The sequence below is a fragment of the Leptidea sinapis genome, chromosome 1 (assembly GCF_905404315.1).
Source record: "Leptidea sinapis chromosome 1, ilLepSina1.1, whole genome shotgun sequence".
Taxonomy (NCBI): Eukaryota; Metazoa; Arthropoda; class Insecta; order Lepidoptera; family Pieridae; genus Leptidea; species Leptidea sinapis.
Window position 1 is genome coordinate 12,386,234 of NC_066265.1, and position 16,466 is coordinate 12,402,699.

General features: G+C 37.0%; 2 protein-coding genes across 4 annotated transcripts in view; one reads left to right on the plus strand and one right to left on the minus strand.

Moving 5' to 3' along the window:
• LOC126966636 (nose resistant to fluoxetine protein 6-like) overlaps positions 1-6,502 on the plus strand; it is a 77,246-nt gene extending 70,744 nt beyond the window's left edge. For both annotated transcript variants that reach the window (XM_050810807.1, XM_050810800.1), the window contains exons 12-13: positions 1,917-2,056; positions 2,206-6,502. In XM_050810807.1, the coding sequence (XP_050666764.1) occupies positions 1,917-2,056; positions 2,206-2,340 (275 nt within the window). In that variant the 3' untranslated portion in view covers positions 2,341-6,502. The remainder of the gene's footprint in view (positions 1-1,916; positions 2,057-2,205) is intronic.
• Positions 4,159-16,466, minus strand: part of LOC126966769 (lysosomal acid glucosylceramidase-like) — a 30,534-nt gene continuing 18,226 nt past the window's right edge. For both annotated transcript variants that reach the window (XM_050811051.1, XM_050811050.1), the window contains exons 8-12: positions 14,738-14,851; positions 14,220-14,367; positions 7,793-7,869; positions 6,650-6,927; positions 4,159-4,354 (exon numbers count right to left, since the gene is read on the minus strand). In XM_050811051.1, coding sequence (XP_050667008.1) covers positions 4,249-4,354; positions 6,650-6,927; positions 7,793-7,869; positions 14,220-14,367; positions 14,738-14,851 — 723 coding nt within the window. In that variant the 3' untranslated portion in view covers positions 4,159-4,248. The remainder of the gene's footprint in view (positions 4,355-6,649; positions 6,928-7,792; positions 7,870-14,219; positions 14,368-14,737; positions 14,852-16,466) is intronic.

The following is a 16,466-nucleotide window of genomic DNA, read 5'->3' on the forward strand; positions in this document are numbered from 1 at the left end:
TATACTTAAATTCGACAATAACAAAATATAATAATGATATAAACAACAAAAGATTAATGATTCTGAGTTCGGTAATATGAAAATATAGAAATAATAACCCGACAAGAAAACAAAATACACAAAACAGACCAAAAATAATATTAAAAATAAAACACATATATAATAAATAATTACTGTAAGTTTTAAACCGGACTGCATCCAAAAAGCTTGGATCTTCTTCTGAACGGATGTTAAAGGACTTCGCTTTTGAATCTCGCCTTACATAGACTCGACCCCCACGCGTCCAGATAAAACGCCATTTTTTTTCGTTTCCCTGCTGCCTAGCTAAATAAAATAAAAATACGGTCCGCGCTCGCGTCGCCGCCGGTTGTAGATCGCGGTACGCGCCCGATGCGATGCGCACTTACTATATCGTTTTCATCCATATCAGCACCTATCTTTTGAGCAAGGGTTAATACTAGGTGTACGGTGTTTTCCCCTGAGTTCTCTGGAATGCCAGTTATATCTAAATGGTTTATAAGCCCTCCTGTTCGCATTCGTTTAGACGCCTTTGTAGGTTTTTTACCGAGACGGACACCGCGGACTGCATTTCATTAGAACTATGCTCCTCAAGCTTCGATATTCTCGCCTTTATGCCATCAAGTCTTTTACAGCAATCATCTACCACGTTTGTAAGGCGGGATAGTTCTGATCGAAATGCCGAAATCTCCTCGCGTAACAATCGCATTTCCCGGGCTAAGACAGACGAATCATCACTTTGCTGCAATTACACATTCCTACCACGAAATAAGAGGACTCTGTCAGTAAATTTTGCCAAAAACTGTGTGTCTAGAGCAAATATCACCTCCGAAGCAATTAATGGCGCTTAACTTCATAAAGAACTATACTATATCCTATTAACAACTATGACAAATACTATCTTGACTCATTTCAACTGCAGTCCCCCTGAAAATGTGATCTGGAAAGGCCTCGAAATGTCGGGTTAGCTAAAATAATAATAAAAATTTAACTTTTAAAACCACAGTTGAAATGACACGCATTTTAATCCTATAAGAAGTGATTTATTCATCATCGATTCACCTGGCAACAAGACGATCGTTTTGGCAAATTATAATAATGAATTGATGGTCGTCAATCTAAATACACTGTATAAAAAAAATCCGTCTATATATTGACTAGTTACAATAAAAGTAATTACTTAAATAGCCTGAGGGCGGTTGCTCAATATCCAATCTGTGGTATAATTATTAAGAAAGTAATTTATGTCAAAGTAACCTTTATTACAAATGCTACGAGTATCTTGGACACAACGCCGCACAAACGTCTCGATACTTAAAGAGCTCAAGGTGAAAAAATGATTAACTCGATTTTACCAAGTATTTATATAACAAGTTAATAATACATTCTGTTCCTGGTGTTAAAGTTATGATTATTACAGTTTTTAGAAAATTTGCTTATATTGTACACATATCTTAATATATATATTTATTTTGTGCGTCTGTTGTAACTGAACTCCTCCTACACGGCTGGCCTGATTATTCAAATTTAAGATGTGTCTACAGGACAATGTCTGTCGGGTTCACTAATAGCATTATAAAGAATATATTGAGAGGGTTGCCTCTCAGTTAAAATGTTTATCGTTTTAAATTTTGATTCAATATCATAATAGCACAATTTTGCAGTACAAAGATATTATTAATTGCTGCATTGATGGTATGGATCAATACCATAGGACATATTATTAGGAAACTATCTAAACTAGTCACGCCGTATCTATGTCAGTTAACTGTCTTATCGAAAAAGACTAAAAAGCTCCGGGTTAAAAAATACCCAGAGCTTCCGGTAATAAATCATTTAATAATAAATTTAAACAAAAACAATGTTTTTAAGTTATGTCCTTATATTTCTATTTCTAGATACATATCGTGGATTTCTTGAAGCTCCAGTGTGGAAGGTCTTATATCGAATATCCTATTGTGCCTTCATAGTTCATCAAGCTGTCTTCCGTATGATAGCAGGAAGCAGTTTACTGGTTCAATCGAATCACCTATACTTGGTTAGTATAGTTAGATATATTAAGACTGAGGTGATATTAAGACTGAGTTGGTTGATAAATACGAAAGAGCTTTGATACTAACTATGAATAACAAGTCATATTTACGTTTTCATCTAGTCATTAAATGTAATAATTAATTAATTTTTCAGGCGCAGGTTACATTGGGCAATGTTTTTATCTCTTATATCATGGGAAGCATCCTATGGCTTCTGGTTGAAGCGCCGTTTTCGGGACTTGTAGACACAATGAGATCCAGAAACCAACAGAAAAGAAAGATGATCTGAAGACTAAAAGACCAAATTATATGTATCTGAAGTTGCATAAAAGTAGATGAATAAGTAATAACAGGTTTCCAAATTTTATTTAAAATTTGAAAAGAATTTTAATATTGATATGGTCAGTATAGGTTGTTGCTAGGTCAGCTAATTACGTAATAATTTAAGGCAGAAGGAACCATAAATTGGGACTGAATAAATTTACCAATTTGTGTTACATGGATCACACAACTTTTTCTATTGTTGCTGAACTGAGTTGCGAGACTTGGTTTTTTAATGAGTAATATTTTTGATGGCATCTCATTTATTTTTGCAGATAGTCCTAATTTTTTCATTTCCTGTAACTTCTACTTCTTGAACAAGAAAAACAATGCATTTTCTAAAGCCCACTCCCTTTTTTTGATGAGCTTTTCTTATTTTTGTGGGTAGCCTCCCTCTTTTACTTTTCCGATACTATTATTTGAGTGAAGCTACATACAGTTATTCTCAAAGCCCACTCCTTGTCTCTATGGGTGTTTCTTGGAGGCTTTGATGTTGCAATTTTTGACAAGTCTCGCCGGAAAATGCTTCTAACGGCCGTTTTCAATAACGTTTCTCTAATTATGGATACATTGCTGTCACCGTTTAATGACAAGATCTCTTATCTATCCATAGTTATATGCAATATAGTTATAGTCAAATGCTTTATCAACCGTTCCCAATATACTATCTACAGATAGAGATCAATTACTACCTTTTACTGTCAGTAATTAGCTGTCAATAATCTGAAGGCGTTCCAATATAACCGATAAGTCATTCTTATCGCCTTATATTGGGACGAGTGAATTGCAATTTCCATACAAACTTCTATCGCTGGTAAACTATACATCGTCCCATTGACAGACAGCGTGTACGGATAAGGTGAGTTACCGTCGATAAGTTTATTGGGACAGAAAAGACAACGATAGTTACGATTTTTATCTCAAGTAAGAGATAGACTGAATATTGGGAACGACCGTTAGTCGATAGGTTATTGAAATGTAAGTATGCGTAAAAGGATAGATTTGTCTACCTCTAGTAAGTTAAACTAAGGATAGATAGGTTATTGAAAATGGCCGTTAGTCTATTGTATTGACAAATTGAGAATTGTGCTTTAATATTTCGAAAGATGACATTAATTAGATATAGATGTATGCCGCTCAGACTTGTGATTCTCGAAACTACTATTTGAGCTGTAATCCTTATAATATTTTATAGCTTCATAAATAAATACAACGAAAACTTATTCCAAGCTTAAAATTACTTCTCGTAATTGTGTAGTGACAAGACAAAAAGTTTTAAATTTAGAATAACTTTAATTCGCGTATATTAATAACAGTGTTATTGTATTCTGAGTTTGAAGCTTTTATGTCTGCAAGAAGTGCCTTAGAGTTTTGATAATCGGACAGTGAGTGGCAACATTAAGAAACTTTGACTAGTTATAATTCTTAAAGTACTAGTTCAAATTTAATTTATTTGAAATATATATTGTTCTTACAATGAAAGCTTGGTTACTAGAAATTCGGGCTGCTAGTTTTATACACAACGAAGTTATTGGTGGATGAAACTGGCCTGAACTGCTTCGAGTAAAAGACGGCCGTGCCGCTGTTTTTGTTCGACTTGGTGGGGGCAATGCAGTGCCCCCCACATTATATACATGAATGGTAGAAGATGAAACTAATTGCTTTTAGTCGATAGAAAAAAGATAAAGAGGTAATTGTAAGAAGATGAAACGTGATACACTTACACAAAAGAAACCAAAGTTTGTTCAAAAATAAATGTAAATTAATATAAGTTAATGACAACATGTTTAAATGATTATGAGTTTTAATTAATACATAACACACGCAATAAATTTAAAGTATGATAATATATATAAATATGTCTTGATTCGCACTTCTATGTATCGGCGTTACATAATTCCACCGTTACTATTGATCTCTTCTCAAGTTTCAATTGTAAAGCTTTCTCGCCACATTTTATGTGAATAGTTTTCTCATCATCACTGCAAAGTTTAACAAAAGCATTAGATGTTACGCGAAGGTCACACTTAAGTTTTGCGGAACTTAAAAAAACAACATCAACAACAACAACAATATCAAAATACTCTCCTTTACATAATTAACATGCGATCGAACCATTTTTTTAAAACAGAAGAACCACAGATCTGTAGGCAGGTTTTCTACGTGCTGATTGAACGCTATCACTGCCTCTTAGGAATTGGTAAAAGTGAAACCTCTCATCAAATCTTTGATTTTGGGGAAAATACAGAAATCACAGGGTGCTAGGTCGGGGCTATGTGGAGGATGGGTGACGAGTTTTACTTTTTCGGAAGTTAAAAATGAATTAGTTTTGATGGCCGTGTGTGAAGAAGCGTTGTCATCATGTAGGAGAACGCGGCTTTTTGGTCGTCTTTCGCGAAGTTTTTTTATTACTGTGAAGGTTGCAACGTTTCAAAAAATATAACATTCGAAATTCAAATAGTTCCGATTAGCTAGGAGTGCAAAACTTTTAGTGTACCCCGTGTATTTCTTGATGCCTTCACTTAAGTTAAAGGAAGATTGTAAGGCACCAGTATGATATAATATTGTTAAGATTATAACAGGTTATTATTATTATTGTTTCTAACGATAATAAATTTTATATTAGAAGACGATATTTTGATCAAATTGTTTGAATCATGGTCACAACCATCAAATACTATCGAGCTAATTCCAGCGTTGCTGAACGGTTACGACTTCTGAATAAAAATCGGTTACAGTAACAATCGATTCGATTTCCTTTTCTATCCAGCTGTATCTACGTTATTAACGAAAACGAACGAAATTAATTCAAAATGCAAAAATACTTCACAGTATTGTACATTCCTTCGTAGCCATTTGCATTATACGTCAAAATTAGTTGTCTGGATGCCCGCGAGTGGCGCTTGAAATTGGCACAATATTTGCTTCAAACATATGGAACAACATGTCCAGTGGTACTTATACAGGTCAGTGGTATATAGTATCTACGCTATAGAGTCTATATTTTAAGTCTATGGTCACAACGATCAGTGGATACGGTGAAAACTCTTAGTATTTTTCATTGTTACTAAATGACACTTAAAGAACGTTAATCTGTGTGATAGCTAATCCATTTTGGTCTTCGGCCTTGCGTTATTTCATTGTATTCCCACGGCATAGTGGAGAACCCTGGAGGCCAGAGGTCAAGAGCGAGTTTGCTTTCGACTTATGTTGAACACATAAACCTCGGTCTGAACGTACTAAGGTTTATGTGAATCAACGAAATACATGGGTCCGATTCTCATCAGCCAAAGTATGGATTAATAACCCCCCTCCGATAAGGAACCTCCAATAAAAACAAGGTTTTCGTAGTAAGCTTAAAGTGTTCCTTAATACTCATCAAAAAGTACAGGAAACTCTTTTACTTGACACTAGTGCTGTTTAAAAATAAATTATACGACCTGTTATTGTCATGAGTTCTTTTTAGAGCTTTCGACTTATGTTAAACACATAAGTCGAAAAATACTAATGTTCGTGTGAATCAACGAAATACACACCACATGGGCGCCACATTGGTCCGATTCTCATCAGCCAAAGTATGGAATAATAACCCCCCTCCGATAAGGAACCTCCAATATAAACAAGGTTTTCGTAGTAAGCTTAAAGTTCCTTAATACTCATCAAAAAGTACAGGAAACTCTTTTACTTGACACTAGTGCTGTTTAAAAATAAATTATACGACCTGTTATTGTCATGAGTTCTTTTTAGAGAGATTCTTATTAATATCAGCAGAATTAGCACTTATTCAATCACGAAACTAGTACTCACTTGTTACTATTATTATTATTTTTGTTATTTTAGTGTTCTTAACTACATTACTAACTTGAATTAGGTCGGGTCACGAAATTTTATGTAATTTTTGTTTTGTTGTATTTTTTTATTGTGATATTATTATCTTAGAATGGTAACCCTTCATACATGTTTAAATTTTAAGTAGTTTGACAATCCGCTAGACCTTCGCTAGATCATATCACCTATGAGTGTGACCAGTATTATGCTGAGGTGAACTCCTATTCTGCATGTTAATATAAATTTATAAATAAGTCTACTTGTATACTTTAAGTTGCAGAATAAATGATTTTTATTTCTTTCTTCTTTCTTTCTTTCCACATATATTATGGAAAGCCAATTCTAGGGTTGTTTCGATGGGAGAAAGTAACGGAATAAACAGATGTCGAAAGAATAAATTAGACAATTTTCTAGGAAGGAGTCACAATAAAGTAAATTATCAAACTTACTCGTTGTACAAAACAATGACCGTAGTATTCCTTGGTGTCACAAATGCAACGCTGTTATCCGATCCTTCGGAAGTCTCGACAGCAATCCTATAAGACTGCCTCGGAATGAACTTAGAAATATGACCCAAGGCGTAATACATTGGTTGTTTATAAAACTCTTGTTTGTCAGCAAAAACTATTATAGGCGAGTCGACGAAATTTTTGGCCCAATTTGGACCTCCTTCTGAGTCCAGGCACAAGTTCCAATCTATCCATCCGACAATGTTGTGGTTTAAGTCCTGAAATGCAGACAATTTTTTTATTATATAAGAGTTTACCAGTGGGAGGCTCCTTTGCACAGGATGCCAGGCTAGATTATGGGTACCACAACGGCGCTTATTTCTGCAGTAATGTGTAGACATTACTGTTTTTCGGTCTGAAGGTCGCCATAGCTGGTGAAATTACCGGGAAAATGAGACTTATGAACATCTTATGTCTCAAGGTGACGAGCGCAGTTGTAATGCCGCTCAAAATTTTTGGGGTTTTTGAAGAACCCTGAGTGGCACTGCATTGTATTGGGCAGGGCGCATCAATGACCATCAGCTGAACGTCCTGCTCGTCTCGTCCCTTATTTTTATAAAAAAAAGGGAATAAACAGCCAACTGGTTAATTGGAGTGACGTATATCGCTTTCAATATGTATGTTTACAGACACAATGTTTTAGAAACAGTGATAATCCAGGAACGAACATTAACTATCTACTTGGTCTAGTCGAGTTATAAATCCTTTGTTGATATTTATACTTTTAGATGAATCCATTAAATGTCTAAAACAAATGTGTTTCGAGATTCTAATATAAAAAATATCTAGTACGAAATAGGTGATAGTTTCGGATATTGGTGATTTAAAATCCAATTTTTTAAACAAAGACATTTGAATTTGTTTCGTCAAGCTACCGACATTTTCGGTGCGACGATACTCGAAGCTTCCTACGATACTGTCGTCCCTAAATCGTATTGGTTTTGAAATACTGTTGCTAGAATTAATAATGAAGAAAAAAAGGAATTAATCCAAGTAAACGGTTGACCTTACCTGGGTTAGTTCATTAACTTGGTTGGCTGGGTTGTGGATAAAACAGTAATTGTAGTTACAAAAAAATCTTACCTCGATAATATCTGTAATATAAGATTTTGCTCTGTTCCATGATCCCAATATAACTGAGGTTTCCCAAGGATATGCACCTGGATTATTAAAACATTCCATGCTTATTAATAAAAATTGTATTGACACGAGAGTGGGTCAGGGATTGGAAATAATACTCCGGTTATAGAAACGAGTCTTTATTTGCGTTTACTTTTCTGAACTTGCACATCGCTGCGTCTGCCGCTGTTTCTCTTGTCGGCGGCGGTACCTTCAACAGATCACACCGCACTGAACACTAGTTCTCTTCTAGCTTCTCCTTCTTCTCCTGGATCCCTTTCCACTTTTCACTACGTCTTCTTTTTTTTTACATGAGAGGGGGCAAACGGGCAAGAGGCTCACGGGATGGGGAGAGGTGAGGCAACCGCCCATGGACATCCGCAACAACAGGTGTGTCAAGAAATGCGTTGCCGGCCTTTAAGGTGGGAGTATGCTTTTTTCTTGAAGGTCCCTAAGTCGTATCTGTTCGGGAAGACCGCTGCCGGTAGTTGATTCCACAAAGTGGCTGTGCGAGGCAAGCAATTTCGAACAAAACGCGCGGTTGTGGAATGCCAGACGTCTACGTGATGCGAATGGTACTTTGCACGTAATGTCCGGTGAGGGAATTCGGCCGCTGCAATCTACCCGAACAGCTCCTCTGAGCACTCCCCGTGATTAATGTGGTAGAAGATGCAGAGAGAACCCACATCTTTACGCAATGCTAGAGAATCAAGCCAATCGGAGATGACTTGATCGTCGATGATTCGAGCCGCTCTTCGTTGTATGCGGTCAAATGGAAGAAGCTGGTACTGGGCAGCACCCGCCCAGAGGTGAGAACAGTACTCCATGTGAGGCCGAATTTGCGCCATATAAAGTTACAGGCGGTGGCTTTTAGTGAAGTACTGTCTCGCCTTACTGAGTACACCAAGCTTCTTTGAGGCCAGTTTGGCCTTCTCTTTCAAGTGACCACGGAACTGAACGTCGCTCGATATATAGACGCCAAGTATGCCAATACAGGCTGTGGCAGTTAGAGGAGTGGTCTCGAATCGAGGGGATATGACAAAGGGAGACTTTTTTGTGTCTTCTTGTGTCTTCTTGGGGTTGAATAGGACTAAATTTTGTCGGCCCCATTCCGAGACTTTGCAAAGCATAGTCTCGATTACAGACACAAGTTTGTTCCGGTTCTCGTTGACGCTATCCCGGGACATGTTGGCACGGCCGGTGTAGGAAGCATACCCTGTGCTGTCGTCTGCATAGCAATGAATATTGCTGATTTGCAGCATATTATTGATATGCTGATCAGCTGGTGCCCCTCTAGATATCCCAAGAGCTGGCGGTTGATGATCGACTTCATTACTTTGGAGAAAATAGAGGTAATGGCAATACGACGGTAGTTGGACGGATCTGAGCGTACACCTTTCTTAGGGATCGGGTGATCGGACTACGCCTGATGAGTAGGAGAGCCGGAAAAGACGGGTAAGGACCGGCGCCAGTTCCGGAGCACATGTCCGCAGCACTATCGGGGGAATGCCATCGGGCCCGCTCGATTTGTGAATGTCCAAGGTGAGAAGCGCCTTAAGCACGGCGCCATGCCGGATTTTTACCTCCAGCATGTATGACTCGCACCGCGGAATATGCAGTGGTGGTGCACCTTGGTCATCCAGAGTTGAGTTGGATGCGAAGAGGGAGCCCAGGAGATCAGCTTTCTCTTTCACGTCATGGGCCAGCGAGTCATCATCCCTGTGCAGTGGCCGAATGGCTGGCTGGCAGAAGTTTCCTTGGACAGCCTTGGCGAGCGACCAGAACGCACGAGCTCCCGAGGGAAGGCGTGCAAGTCTCTCGCCAATCCTGCCAATGTGCTTTGACTTCGTGTCAGCAATAACTCTTTTGCAGGACCTGGAGGCATGATTGAAGTGTTTTTAAGTTCGCTGGAATTCACATCCTTAGATACCACCGCATTGACCCAAGCCTGATAGTACTCCTGCTTTCGGCGAGAGGCCATTTTGCAGGAGCGGTCAAACCATGGTTTGGACCTGCCACCGATAGGCACAGAAGAGGATGGAATGAATAGTTCCATACCTTGCAGTAGCACATCAGCAACAGCGTTAGCAGCGGCATCTGGATCTCCCAGTGAAAAACAGATCTGCCTCCACGGGTAAGATGCACAAAAAAGCACTCGTCCCACTCTGCTGGCCTATAGTGCCACACGCGGCGACAGCCTAAGAAGCGGGGCCGTGTTAGGCCCGTGATCGGCACGGTGCTCCGGATCAGGCTGTGGTCCGACGATCCCAGAGGAGCGTCAACGGAAACTAGGTAGCCGTCCGAATGTGAGGTCAACAGAAGGTTTCTTCCTTCTCTTTCCTTTACACTATCGCGGCTGAACTAGAACCATAGTATATAGAAACTAAGCCAGGTACAAGGCTTGTGCATACACTCCATTGAAGCAATAGGGGTTAGACTTTAAAAAAGGAGGAGGTTCTCAATTCGACTGTATTTTTGGAACGAAATTGCGGAGCGTAAAAAAGTAAAAAGCGTAAGATTTTTATCTAGAGTGTATGTATGATGGCTATACAGTGTCTAATGTAATATTATAGCCGACATGATGACTGTTATGTAATATTTTTAAACAACATTTTATTGAATGTTTTCTTTGGAAATAATTATTTTTTTAATTATCCTTGAAAAATTTTATTTGAAATATTGACGGGAAACTTTCCAATATGTGTTTTTAAACTTTGTCCGTTTAAGTTTAACATCTATGAGATCGAAGATGGCGGATGTGACTTTTACAATAAAATCAAAATGGGTTTCATTTTCAAGATTTTCGGAGAATAGGCTAGACTTGTGTACTTTACCTGCTTTCATAGTGTTATGACGTATGGCATTCTGCTATGGGGTAACTCAGCAGATATCCAAAAAATCTTTGTTTTACAGAAAAGAGCAATTCGTGGCATATATAATATGAACCTCGCGACTCATTGCATGACCGTTTTAAAGATATAAATATTTTAACAGTAACTTCTCGATATATTTATGAAAATTTATTGTACACGTATAGAAATAAAGATAATCTGCTGAAAAGAAATGGTATACATAACATTAATACAAGGTACAAGAATAAATTATTGATTCCAAGATACCGATTACAAAAACTTAACGATTCTTTCATGGGAAACTCTGTGCGTTTCTATAACAAACTCCCATCAAAAGTGAATATCAATTCGTCATTTCAAATCTTATATTAAAAAACAATTAATTAAGGAAGCCTATTATAGAATAGATGATTTTATAAATGCCAAGATAGCTTGGCCAGATGTCGCTCCATCTCGCAATGACAGCTTGACAATACTTTAGGTTCTTGTAAACCGGTATAGAGCTATGACTAGTTTTTGTATAATATAGTGCAATAGTATAATTATGGATACAACTTTGTATTTTTGTATATTAGAATAATTTATTTTGTGACGATTCAATGTGATCCTCGAGATTTTATTGAATAAAGATATTCTGATTCTGAATCATTACAAATATGACACCCATTTCAGGATCCATGATGTGATATTTTTAATAAAATCCATATGGGTATCATTTTCGATATTTTCGGGAGTGTCGCTGAACACACAATTTAATTTCAAAAGTCCAGCATTATCGGCTTCAACACACTGCAGAATCATGAAAACAATAGCCATGATAAAAAAGTTGATAATTTCATGAAGCCAACTTGTACTTACATTTTGACAGCACTATCAGTTTCAACATCCTCAAAAACTATACCGTTTGCCCGATTTAAGATATTAAAAACTATTTAAATATACGACAAGTTTTTTTTTTAATGAAAATAAGGGACGAGGCTAGATGTTCGTTCAGCTGATGGTAATTGGTACGCCCTGCCCATTACAATGCAGTGCCGTTCATGATTCTTGAAAGAACCAAAAATTCTGAGCGGCACTACAATTGCGATCGACACCTTGAGACAAGGAGTTAAGTCTCATTTGCCCAGTAATTTCACTAGCTACGGCGCCCTTCAGACCGAAACACAGTAATGCTTACAAATTACTGCTTCACGGCAGAAATAGGCGCCGTTGTGGTACCCATAATCTAGCCGATAACCTGTGCAAAGGAGCCTCCCACAGGTGATAATAAGTTAAGTAAATTAAAAAGACGATATGTATTCCACTAATGTGAACAATGGTCTTGAATTTCCTTGGAGAGAAAATATAAGTCAGTTCTGTATGGTGTTGTTTTTTTAACTTAAGGCGACACTAAATGCCAGCGACCTTGAGCGATATTAGTTCACGGCTGCCGGCGCGCCATCTACGTAACTAAGCCAATATTTTCAAAATTCTTGGGTGGAAAACAGTTTATATGCTTACAATCCTCGTTATTCACTACTTATCTGAATAAATGAACCTACACAAACAAGTACAAGCTTTAAGAATTACTTTTCTGAGAGAAGCACCAAAAAAATGCGTCACGCCATGAGAAAAAAAATTGTTTAACTTCAAAGAAAAGTGGTAGTTCAAAAAGGCTCGGCAGTGTTAACTATAACCAACAGCAAGCATTAGCAACCTACAAATAAGACTTAAGGATATGTGTAACAGGATTAAATAGTGTTCATAGCTCGAAACGCTATACTTTCACCACAAAACTTGTCTAAAAACATCATGTTTGCGTGTTTTCTGCTTACTCTTCGCCTTAAGGCCATTCTCATCTGCCGTAAAGAAGTAATGTGCCAACATTATTGTTATTCGGTCTTTGCATTAGCACGTATGTGTGTGCGCAAGGCATTAACCTACACACCCCTTCTTCGGCTTGCGTAGTTCTCAGCCTCGATTGTTGAAACCACGTTGGTTCCTGTAGTGCCGTGCACCATTAGATGCTATTTGTGGCGAGTCGCAGTACAGGTCGGTGGTATAAGCATTGTTCTTTTTTCTCAGTTGGTTTTATTACGCCTACCAAACAATATACAGTCCACTTCTAATATCGAACAATTGTGTTTCAGTTTGGAGTGAGCCGTGGCTAGTGAAATAACTGGGCTAATAACTAATGAGACTTACCAACTTACGTCTCAAAGTAAGTATTGTAATAGGCAGACTGTTTAAGTGATACAAACGTACCATCAGTTAAATGACTCGTTTGTCTTATCACTTCTTCTCATATAAAGAAGTACTTTTTTGAGGAGGACAAACGGATTCACGTATAAAGCGTCGAAAAAACATAATGATAAAACCATTAGTTTGGTGGGCGAGGATTAAAATGGACACGACGTAAGAGTCCAAGTCACATTGCACCACAGATTTTTTTTTTTATGTTATTGTCTTTGGGTATGTTCCCATATGCACTACGAGCACTGCACAGTGCTATAATTCGTTCCGTTATGGACTGCCAGTATACTGCCGTATTACCCTAGGGAAATATATGACATCATAAATCGCCGCCATATTCTACTGTGAGCACTGGCGGTTTAGAGGTAAGGTACTCGCAGTACTTTGATCACGTGATCAGTTAAAACCACTCGAGTGCACCGAAACAGTAATAAGAATATTTTTAATTTGACAGTACTTCCAACAAAAGTTTTTTTAATGAACTAGTAAACTTTAATACACTCATTTGAATGCTGCGTCAAAAAATGCGGCGACAGTATACGAGATTGCGTTCCGTTTTAAATAGTAACCAGTATAATTGGCTATAAAGGAACTGCTTCACAGTATACTAAATTGACGTCACACTGTACACTGGTCGCAGTGCATATCGGAACACACCCTATATGGCCTGAGGCCCGTAATATAGAAAGCATCTTAATGCGTAGGTAATCCAAGATCTGAATGAAGTGAATTTAGCCTCTTTTATAAAGAACCTTATGAAAACAGTGACTCTTGACCACAGATTACTATAGACCATAGAGACCACATGTCTCTACGGTCTTTATCTTGATAATAACTAAACAATTTACCAGAGAAAAAATTATCTAGTGTCACTATTTAAAATAAAATTAATATCTACTAAATAAAAGTCGAGTTAGTAAATCTTTTTGGGCGATGCATATGTTCTAACAACATGATTCCAGAAAATGTACAAAAATGCGTTTCAGAATTTAAAATAATATTTTTTTTTTTCGCTTTAAGGCTATTAAATAATAAATACACGATACTAAATTGTGAAGAAATTTTATTGATAACAGCTCGCTTGATTTCTTGCCCGTTTTTCTCAGGTCTGAGACATGCTTTTTCGAATGGGTGGTAGCTTTTGGCGTTTAATAACTTATTTTGCATCCTTATATTATGAATAAAAATATTTGAATTTGAATTTAAAGTTTACAATTCTTTTAACAATTTGAATATTAAGTTTTACAGTAGCGACGTTCGAAAGGATTGTAACAATTAATTTTATAAAAAAAAACATTTAAACTCACCTTCACAGGCTTCGGTAGCCAAAATAAATTTATCGGGGTATTTATTCGTTACCATATCCAAATAGTGTGCAGGGCTCACTTTGTCGCCGTAGAAGTGTACTCCAATACCATCAATATACTGCAATACCTCTGGATATTCATTTGTTAACTGTAATTCAGTTAGAATCATTTATTGAAGTGAAACTTACATGTGCGTATGAGGGTAATTATTTTGCCGATTAAACGTTATAAAGTAAAAACACGAAAATGAGGTTTTTTTATTGTCCAAGAAGAGGGAGAGGCCGAATGAGACTGAGCCGTCTCGCTCGGCGTAGCTTGGTCGGGTAAAGTCGGCTCGATTCTACACTCTTTATACTCTCTTGGTGAGCATAATGATATTTTGAATTATTCTCGTTGTTTTCCCTTCTGTTGTTGGGGTGTATTCCAAGAGGGCGGGGTTCGAATACTACACAGTCTATTATAAATTTCTGTACAAATTTTTGTACAAGATAAAATAACTCAAACTTTTTGCTACTTACACCGGCAAACCAGGTTGGTATCGTGTAGCGTTGATCGTCACATGTCAAAATTTTCAAATCTTTAAATTCAGAATTTCTTATTGTTGGACCCAAATTATTGACTATCCATTCACCCTGAAATCATAGGAATCAAATTATTTTTACAATACATAATATTTCGGATTTTCCGATTAAATTTATCAAAAGCATATCCAAATAATTGTTGTAGTATTTTGACAGTTTATCTGCAGTCAAACGTTTCACGTCAACTGTCAATGTTGATTAATATTTACCGTCAAAATCCTCCCGGTCGTGGTTAGCATATTTTTCTTGAGAGAACAGGATTTTACCGGTCTCTCAATATATAATAATACTAGCGGACCCGACAGACGTTGTTCTGTGCATAATAAAAAAAATACTGTTTTTTTATGTATTTGTCAATAATCTGTATATATATAAGAGATTTCCACGTATATAGTCATCATACTCATCACGATATCTCTGGAACCATTAGAGCTAAAGACTTGAAATTTGGTAGGAGCATTTTTTTCACTGAGTAGAGGTCAGCTAAGAACGGGGTTTCCAAAATTCCATCCGCAAGAGTTTTTCCGTCTGTCGGGTCAGCTAGTATTTCATAACACCAAGAATTATTTTGTAAAATATGCTCCCTGTCAATGACATTCTATATTATGTATAGAACGTCATTGCTCCCTGTTGTTAACTATAATGAAATTGTTTCACAGCAGAACTGTCAAACCGTGCGTCAATAAATACTCTCATAGAAAATATGTCCATACAAAACAAATATTGAAAATATGGGTCTCAAATCGAAATAAAAACTATCCTATCTCTCACGTAGGACTAAACTGCACTCCATGAAGTAATCCCCATTTAAATCCGTTCATTAGTTTAGGAGGCCATCGCGGACAAACAACGTGTCACGTAGTTCATATATATTACTAGCTGCCCCGACAGACGTTCTTCTGTAGATAGTAAAAAAACAACTGTTTTATATTTCAAAACATCAAAAATTATTTCGTAAATATGCTCCCTGTTGTTAGAATGAAATTGTTTCACAGCGGAACTGTCAAACCGTGCGTCACTAAATTCTCTCATAGAAAATATGTCCATACAAAACAAATATTGAAAATAAAAATATTTATGGGTCCCAAATCGAAATAAAAACTACCCTATCTCTCAAGTTGGACCAAACTGCACTCCATGAAGTAATCACCATTAAAATCCGTTCATTAGTTTAGGAGTCCATTGAGGACAAACATTGTGACACGAGATTTATATATATTAAGATAGCTGACCCAGCAAACGTTGTATTGCCGATATTAAAATCGCGATACAAAAGTAACTGTTGATCGTAGATGGGTGAAAATTTGAAGTTGTATGTATTTTTTAATGCTGACTCATAATCAAAAAAAAATGTCAAAAAAATTAAAAAAAAAATCGTGTGGTCCACCCTTAACATTTAGGGGGATGAAAAATAGATGTTGTCCGATTCTCAGACCTACCCAATATGCACTCAAAATTTCATGAGAATCGGTCAAGCCGTTTCGGAGGAGTTCGGTCCCGCACACCGTGACACGAGAATTTTATATATTAGATATGTAAGAATTTTTGTGCCACAGGCAAACAAAAAATAAGAGTTGCATAACTTGCAAATTAATTAAATTTAAAGTAAGCAACATCTTTCTTCTGTGTGAACATAAATGTATTAAAATACATATTTATGATTATA